At 35.2% G+C, this 9,250-nt stretch overlaps 1 protein-coding gene across 1 annotated transcript; it reads left to right on the top strand.

Annotated features, from left to right (window-relative positions):
* The first annotated feature begins 1,158 nt into the window (after positions 1-1,158).
* LOC110730077 (DEAD-box ATP-dependent RNA helicase 5-like) lies at positions 1,159-7,988 on the top strand. Its single transcript, XM_021909845.1, has 13 exons — positions 1,159-1,926; positions 2,155-2,279; positions 2,373-2,480; positions 3,108-3,188; positions 4,162-4,240; positions 5,086-5,171; positions 5,252-5,308; positions 5,384-5,451; positions 6,248-6,316; positions 6,405-6,498; positions 6,942-7,106; positions 7,191-7,283; positions 7,431-7,988. Exons 1-13 carry the CDS (start codon positions 1,419-1,421, stop codon positions 7,521-7,523), a joined length of 1,626 nt encoding a protein of 541 aa, XP_021765537.1. The 5' UTR covers positions 1,159-1,418; the 3' UTR covers positions 7,524-7,988.
* The last annotated feature ends 1,262 nt before the right edge of the window (positions 7,989-9,250 follow it).

Genomic DNA, 9,250 nt, shown 5'->3' with positions numbered 1-9,250 from the left:
GGGCTTGATGATTTTCTGCTTGACATCATATTTCAGGAGAAAAGCTCAATAACGGAGCTGATGATGAGGTATTTCCTCTCTTGTTCCTTTTCGATTTACTACCCTCAACCGGAAAATCTTTCACCTTCAGATAAAAATGTTTTCCTTCACTCATTCATTCCATCGATTATGAGTTCAATTGTAAAAAAAGAAACAAATATTGATTCATTGGTGTTGAATAACAAAAACACCATCAATACAGCATATTAGTACATAAGTATGTACTACCTATGATTCTAAATGTTCTTGTTTTGACTTTGCATGTTTGTCAATGCAATACTTTGACTATAAATATCTTAAATGCAGTCCATATCCCTTAGTATATCCTTCTATTTTGGACATTATTTTTACTTTTCCGAACCTCGAAAAGAGGACAAATGAAGAGGCCATTTGGGTGATTGGCACAATCCATTTTGAATTTAAACATTCAATATTTGTTGTTTACGCACACGCCTCCTTTCATTGTCTCAAGGCAAGCCCCATGTTACTGTGGTCGTATATAGGTTCAAACAACATATATGATCTTTGGATGAATTCTCTACCATCATGAGAGTTTTTGACATTAGGTTTTTAAACCTCTAAAATTTTGTATGATTTGTGAATTAAAACTTTTATTTTTTGGATTTTTTTTTTTATTTTTTTTTTTATTTTTTTTATAACTTTTCTGGACTCATAAAAAAAGAGATTAGGATTTTTCCCATGAACTTCATAAAAACCCCGAGAGTCCATTTGAGTGATTGAAGTAGTCCAGTTTGACTTTATATTGTAAAGTTTAGTTGTTACGTATGTGCCTCCTTTCATTAACTCAAGATTATCATGAGCCTTTGTGTTAATATTATATGACCCCAGGATACATCTTTTGCCCTCCCGAAAGTTAAAGTTTCGAAATTGGTGTCATTTTGTGTATTATAACCTTTAGTTTTAGAAAAAAAAAAATGACACTTCTGATCTTATAAAGAAAATAGATTGGAGTGCTTCCCATGTGCGCAGGACATTTTGAAAGACCATTTGGGTGGTTGGAACCGTCCACTTTGATTTTAAAATATCAATTAAGCTATTTACATTTATGCCTCCATTAACCCACCCCACCCACACTCCAGAGACCATTTGAGTGGTTAGAGTTGTTCCGTTTTGCTTTTTAAAGGTCGGAAAAAAAAAAAGTAATAAATAAATAAATAAAAAATCTCGCGGAAATATCTGCGAAGCATTTAACTACCGAAACCTAACTGAAAAGTTCTTTTTGACGAAAACTGAAAGTGTAGTCGCCCCCAAACACGATATCCCCCTCTTAAACCCTAAACTCTGCCTCTTTTTCTTTCTCTTTCAATTTTTCCTGAATCTCCTTTTAATTTTGCAATCATCTTCATCAATTCTCTAACATGGGTAAAAAAATCAAGGATCTCACGAGTTCAGGCGGCGATGAAGATCGAAAAATCAAGCGAAAGAGAAAGCTTGAAGAAGAAGCTCAAATTAATGGCGAAGTGATAGAAACCCCAGAAATTTCAGCTTCTAAAAAGTCCGATAAGAAGAAGAAAAAGAAGGAGAAGAAAAATGGGAAGGAAGCGGAAAATACCCAGTTGGAAAACGGGTCTAAATTGAGTGAAGGGTTTAATGGGGAAAGTGGGAAGAAGAAGAAGAAGAAAGAGGAGAAGAGAGATGGTGAAGTGGGTGAAGAAGAGAAGAAGAGTTATGGTGTTGTGGTGGTTTCTGGGAAGAATTCGGGTGATTCAAAGTATGCACCTTTGAGTTCATTTGCTGATTCAAAGCTTCCTGATAATGTGCTTGAATGCTGCAAAGGTTTTGCTAAACCTTCTCCAATTCAAGCTCATGCTTGGCCTTTCCTTTTGGATAACCGCGATTTGATTGGGATTGCTCAAACTGGGTCAGGTATTTGTTATTCTATTGGATTTTGAATTGGTGCATTTGATTTTATATGTAGTTGGGTATCTTTAGTGTGTAGGTAATGTATGGCATGAGAATGTTTGAGAATAGTTTGATTTGTGATGTATGAAATTCTAACTTTTTGTAGTGAATTAGTGTAAGTTTGTCTGAGGCAATCTTATTCGAGGACTCGGATCGGTTTGTAATGAAATTTGATGTTAATGTTGTGATCAGGTAAGACCTTGGCATTTGGAATTCCAGCAATTATGCATGTTTTGGGCAAAAGAAAAGATGAGAAGTCTAGAAGGGTGAACCCACTTTGCCTTTTTTTGTCACCTACAAGGGAGCTTGCACAACAAGTATGTATTCTTCATTTGGTTTTGTGTAGTGTGTTTTTGAGCAAGGAATTGTGTTATTAAGGGTATATGTACTTGTTTGTCTTGTGTTGGTAGATTGCGGATGTCCTTTGCGATGCTGGGAAGTCTTGTGGCATAAAAACTGCTTGCTTTTATGGAGGAACCTCAAAAGGACCTCAATTATCTGCTCTGAAGTCTGGTATTGTAAGTTTGTTACTTAATACTCATTGCTTCACCTAATTCCCATGGGTGCTAACTAGATTAATAGAAATGAAGAATAAAAAAAGAAAAGTAGAACAAACTTAGCCAGGGACTGAAAATGGTTATCAAAACTTTCTTGAAAGCTTGAACTTGAGTTGCGATTTTATGGCGACTCCTCTTTCTTTCTGTTCCAAAATTATAATATATAATATTTATATGTGACCGGCTGCTTTTGAAGCTGTAAGACTAAACTGTCTCAGACTATTGGATATACCAGTATACCACACAAGTTTTACTTGAGTGCAAAGAACCATAAAGAGCTACCATTTTTATGGGAAAGTACCATTGGCCTGTCACGCTTCAATCATTCTAGTGTTGGATTCAGTTGTTGCTACTTGCCTGCATTCCTTGCTATTGCTTTTCTTTCGTTACTCGAGTTGTCAATATATGTGCTCTTCTTATCCATAACAAGAAAACATTAGATCTTTTAAGTTATCCTCTATATCTTTCTATTATCTTGCCTTAGGGCTGTCCCTATCTGTTTGTGTAGCTCTCAGCATCTCGTATGAATCGTGAGGATATATATGCATTTCCTTGTATTGAACATCCTTAATTTTTTTGTGACTTCAGGACATAGCCATTGGGACTCCAGGACGTTTGAAGGATTTGATTGAAATGGGTGCATGCCGTCTGCAAGATGTATCATTTGTGGTAAGCATGAAGTAAAGTACATCTCTTGTCAAGTGTGGCACCTTTAACCTTTTAGTGAACATCTTTAGATCTTTTCATGTATTCTGGCATATGAGGGTCGCAGCCTAGCCTTGCAGGTAGTCATCATTATTCACAAGAAGACAGATCATCTTAATGCTATCTCCTAGAGTCATGCTTTTTGTCCGCAACAATTTAGGGAACAGAAAATGACACAGCTGACAGGCTGAGTAACAGTTTGATTTATCTGCCAACCAAGACTACCCTTCCTTTGCTTTGCTAAGCATCAGAGCTTTGATCCAGCTCTATTATGGCCGAGAGCACAAAAAGCGATACAAGTATCTGCTCTTGAGTAGTGTCGATTGTTACGATAAAAATAGTATTGATTGAAATTTGAAAATTCTTTGGGGTTGAGAAAAACAGTGTAGTATCTGAAGTTGATGCCTGAAACAGTTCTCATTGTTTTGTGTCCTGTCTTCAGAGGTTGTTTTGGATTGAGAAAGAGAGGAGACCAATAGAGATATTAAATTGAATTAATTTTACATCCTCTTCCTCGGCTTAAATTTTCCTTGTTAATGTTGATAAGTTTCTCAACATCAGTACCTTCACTTTTCTTGTTGCATGCTTTGTGTGTCCTTTATGTTAAATTGATTCTTCTAATCTTTATTATGGAATACGACAGAATAGAAGCATTGCCAGGTGTTATTTACACATTATTTTTACTTTAACCATGATGGATCATTTCTTGTATTAGCAATAGAAGAAAATGCGTGTTTCCTTCCCCTGTTTAGTATGCATCTTGTACTGCATTTTTCCGTTCTTACATTCATCTCCAATATTGTTTTCTGAATTTGGCCCAAGAATTTATGGATTCTGGCAGGCTTAACTAAATATTACTCCATTTTTAAATAATATGCTGTGGTAGATTCTTGTAGTTCTGATCTTAATTGCTGCTTGATTTATGTCTACTCTGCAGGTTTTGGATGAAGCGGATCGTATGCTTGACATGGGGTTTGAACAAGATGTTCGTTCTATATTGAGCAAAACAAACTCTGGTATGTTAAGATTTCTTCTATGCTTAAAACTCTATGCTTCTTGTTTACAAGTCCGTAATATTCTTTTTCTAGAGCCCTGCAAATATGATGGAAAAAAGAATTAGAGGAAAATAGAAGCATCAAGTTTAATAGAACCAAACATGTCCTTTGTTTATAGGTATTAATAATTCAGTGTATAGCAATTTGCTTCTGATATCATAAATTTGGATGTCATTCAACTTTACATGTCTAGAACAGTATTGTAGAAATGTAAAATTGGGTATGGAAGTAACTTACTATGCAATTTTCTTTTTGTTTTCCCTTCATTCTTTTTGCCCAGACTTAAGTTTGGTTGGGGAAAGCACAAGGTAAAAAGATCAATGACTATAATTAAGAGTCCTTGACAAAATTAGCAGCATTTAGTAATGACTCTGCTGGCACTATTGTTAATAAAAATTGCTTATGTGTAATCATTGACTTGAAGTTAGAAGGCCATTATGAGCTCAACCCCCTCCCCCCCCCCCCTCCTTTTTTTTTATTAATTTTTTATATCTTTTATTTAATAATTAACTTTTTAATCTGGTCTAAACTTTGACCTATATTCCTTTGATGTCAGGATCTTTTCTTACCATCTCTTTGTTCTTTCTTTGTGGTTTATCTAACCTTTGAATTTATATGCTATTTTATAGGCTTTAACATTTTCATAGCTGACTTGATAATTAGAGATTGGATGGGCAGTCTTTCTTGAAGTTTCTTTAGTCCTCCTACCTCTTTGTCATAGTTGAATTACTTTATTGATTGAAGGTGGTCTTCATTGTTTTATGAATTGTGATTGTCTTATCTTCTTACAATTATATTGCTTTCAGCTCGGCAAATGGTGATGTTTAGTGCTACTTGGCCTATGGAGGTTCATCAACTGGCCCAAGAATTTATGGATCCAAACCCTATAAAGGTAAGAACAAATTGATATTATTGGCTCGTTGCTATGTAATTGGTATTATGGTCATATTCCTAAGTTGTTTCTGTTTTTAGGTAGTGGTCGGTTCAGAAGATTTGGCTGCCAATCACGACGTTATGCAGATAGTAGAGGTCTGGCTTGTTTTGTTAGATAATGTTAATGTAGGTTCTGGTGTATACAGCTCTTGATTTTGGTCTCTTCTGTAGGTCTTGGAAGAGAATACACGGGATAGACGCCTTGTGGCTCTGCTCGACAAATACCATGAGTCTCAGAAGTATGTTCTTCATGTTAGGACTGAACAGTTTGCCTCTCAATCATTCTTTTATCTGCTTAGCTGTTAAATAGATAGGCAAAGTTGAAATAAAACAAAACGAGTAATTAATGGAATCAGCACTTTTGATATCACCGTTGATATCAAGACAGAAAAAAACAGTTTGCCTCTTAATCAGCTTTGATATCACCTTCAAGACTTCAAGCCTTTGATTAGGCTTTATAATCAGCATGGACAAGGAGGCTTTTTTAAAAGTGCAAAGAAGCTATTTCTGATACCCTGGGTTCAGACGCCACCTGATGCCTCTACTACCTCACCGCATATAAGGGCAACTCAATAAGACATTTTGATTTAGTACATTGTAGTCCTACGTTTAAGCTTTGACTGTCACTCTTTCAGATACTCTTTTATCTCTGTTGAAAATAGGCACGGTAGAAGTACGTTATCATTAAGAAAATGACATGTTTAATATTGTCAAAATGTGAAGCTTCTTATGTGGGGTCCAGAAAACATGGTAAATAACTAAATATATTATGATAAGGGGTGTCAGACTGTGTCGAAGACACTATATGCACAAAGTGCTCTATTAGCGTTCAACAAATCATTTGGGTGGGACATTGGCTATCTGCTTGACATCTATTAATGTTTTAAATTTAGGCGAGACACTGTTTATGTACTTCTATCTCTGATTGTTTATAGGTGTAGATTCCTCACTTTCAGTGTGAATGTGTGGATCTATGTCCTGTTTGTCCTCTGGTGTTGATGCATTGTTCTGAACTCTTTTTATTCTCTTGTACAGGAATAGAGTTATAGTCTTTGTCCTGTATCAGAAGGAAGGAGACCGAGTAGAGAGGATGCTGCAAGGAAGGTAGCTTTATAATCTCGTTTTTTCCTGTATATTTTTGTCCTTCTCCTAGACATTATTGAAGTTGTTTCCAATATTTTGTGCTTTTTAGGGGTTGGAATGTTGTTGCTATACATGCTGGTAAACCACAATCTACACGGACAAAATCACTGGCCTTGTTCAAGAGTGGAACTTGTCCATTATTGGTACGTAATTTGTGCATTAGTGTTTATAGCAAGCAATTTTAGCTTGCTGAGAATTTGTACTCTTTTAAAAAGTGTTGTTTTGCAAGATGAAATTATGAATTTAGTTACAATTTAGCTAAGATGATTCTGTATCAAATTTTAAATTAGTTATCGTTATACTTAAACTAGCTATTAAACGGTTTTTCATCAATGTTTTTTTTTTTTTAAAAAATTTATTTATTTATTTTTATAAATATTTTTTAAATAGGGTCCTTTAGGGCCATTTACTATATTTAGCTAGTAAATCTAGTAATTTTCCATTTCAAGGCACCTTTTTTTTTTGTTAGGTTGTAGTGCAACTATATCTGAGGTAGCTGTGTCATTGGACGGTACTATAACTATGAGCTTAGTGTATGAGTCTTTAATTTAGTTTGGAGTTAAATTTGGAACAACTGCTTTTACAGATAGCAACTGATGTAGCCGCGCGAGGTTTGGATATCCCAGATGTTGAAGTAGTTATCAACTACAGTTTTCCGCTTACTACAGAAGATTATGTCCACAGGATAGGGAGAACCGGACGAGCTGGTAAAAAGGGAGTTGCTCACACATTTTTTACGAAAGAGAACAAGGTAAGACTTCATCTAGTCAACTATATTATTATTATTATTCCATTTTAGAATTGCCTTACTAATAAAGTTTACACCATTCCGCAGGGTCTTGCTGGGGAACTGGTGAATGTTCTCCGAGAAGCTAACCAGCATATACCTCCAGATCTTGTAAAATTTGGTACTCATGTAAAGAAAAAAGTAAGCATCTTGAATTGCTCCTTGTCGACTTGTTTTAATCCACCCCTACTCCCTCTTATGTAAATTTCTTTTTGGGGAAATTAGTTCTGGTTGTAAAATTTGTGATGCTTTTCCCTTGCTCAAGCTTATGTGATCTTTCACTTGTAGGAGTCCAAGCTCTATGGTGCTCATTTCAGAGAGATCACAGCGGATGCTCCCAAAGCTACAAAGATAACATTTGCCGACTCTGATGATGAATGATTTCGAAGGTAATTGCAATTGTTAATCTGGGTGTGTGTCTCAGCGAATGCGAGATTATGAAATTGAAAAAAGGATCTTGATTGAAGCTCAGTATTGAGCTCTGGCAGTGCTATTTGATCCTTAAGTCATATTGTAAATGTCGTCCTACTGAAGCTCTTGGTTGAAGCTCCATGGCACTTCTCCTCACGATGCCATTTGCATGGAACTTGAAGATATTCAGGAAGTAGTCAGAAGAGATATGTACACTTGAAGTTTTGAAAGCGCGTATTTAGTTGGGGACTTGGGGGTTACTAAAATTATGTCTAGTATTATGCATTTTGGTAGAGTTTAATTAGGATATTATAGTTATTCTTCCTATCTTGTTTTATATTCAAGTCCCAGTTTTGTGTTTCCTTCGCTATAACAAGATGAGTTGAATAAATGAATTATCAGATTTATTTGAATTATATTTCTGGTGGTTGATGATGTCTACTTCTTGTCCGAGGGAATTAAAATAATTTAAATAAACATCGTGAAAACTCAAAATTACAATGCAGATGAACCCTAATGCTAATGATGCTTTTGCTCCCTATTCATTTGACGATGATGATGAACTTAACACCGTAGTAGTACCACAAGATGTGATGCTTTTGCGCTCTATTCATTTGACGATGATGATGAACTTAATGATGATTCTCCATTAATCGAAGAATCTTGGTTGGTTTGAATTATGATGAGTGTAGTGTTAAACAAATCAGCAAATGCTGCCAATGATAACAATCAGTTTGATTAGTAAGTAAAGTACTCCCTCCATTTCAACATTATTGAGGGAAATCGCTCGTGATAAAATTAGTAACTTTTATGAATTATTTTACTATCAATTTACGGAGTAGGAGCTTGTCCCAATTTATCAATAGATAATTTGTTTATCGAATGCTATGTTTAACTATAATTAAAAAAAATATATATATTGATTTATTTACAAAAATTGTCCTATATTATACAAAATTTGTTTATATTTTTGGTGTTTAAAGAGCCACAAACCTTCAAAATTTCTAAAAAAGTGTGGATATTAGCCTTTAATTTTGAAATTTTTTGACTTTTTACCCGAAAATAAAAATTGCTGAAATGTTTACCATGGTCCCTAATATCCTCCGGGAGTCCAATCGGCTTGGTGGAACCATCCAATTTGCCTTTAAACGATCAATTTACCGGTTTACAACTTGCACCGATTTCATTAATTCAAGCTTACCACGAACATTTATGACAACATATAATGATCATATATGGATCTAGACGACATTATATGACCCCGAGATGTATCCCTTAAAATCTTAATGCTTTTCGACACCGGGCCCCGAAATATTCAAAATTTCTCAAAAAGCGTGGATATTAAGCCTTCAATTTTGGAATTATTTGACTTTTTTTCGCCCTAATATAGAAATTGCCGAAATGTTTACCATGGTCTCAAATACCCTCCGGGAAACCAATTGGCCTGGGTGGGTGGAACCATCCAATTTGCCTTTAAACGACCAATTTACCGGTTTACAACTTGCGTCGATTTCATTAATTAAAGTCTACCACGAACATTTATGACACCAAATAATGATCGTATATGGTTCCACACGGCATTAAATGTCCCCGAGATGTATCCGCTAAAATCTCATTTCTTTTCGACACCGGCCCCAAAACCTTCAAAATTTCTCAAAAATCATGGATATTAGCCTTCAATTTTTTTATTTTATTTT

Source organism: Chenopodium quinoa, unplaced genomic scaffold (genome assembly GCF_001683475.1).
Source record: "Chenopodium quinoa cultivar QQ74 unplaced genomic scaffold, ASM168347v1, whole genome shotgun sequence".
Taxonomy (NCBI): domain Eukaryota; kingdom Viridiplantae; phylum Streptophyta; class Magnoliopsida; order Caryophyllales; family Amaranthaceae; genus Chenopodium; species Chenopodium quinoa.
This window is presented reverse-complemented; position numbering and strand designations above follow the sequence as displayed.

Coding starts and splice junctions, on each gene's coding strand:
- LOC110730077 (XM_021909845.1), top strand. CDS start 1,419: ATGGGTAAAAAAATCAAGGATCTCACGAGTTCAGGCGGCGATGAAGAT. Junction 5,172..5,251: donor TGGATCCAAACCCTATAAAG/GTAAGAACAAAT, acceptor TTCTGTTTTTAG/GTAGTGGTCGGTTCAGAAGA. Junction 5,309..5,383: donor ACGTTATGCAGATAGTAGAG/GTCTGGCTTGTT, acceptor TCTCTTCTGTAG/GTCTTGGAAGAGAATACACG.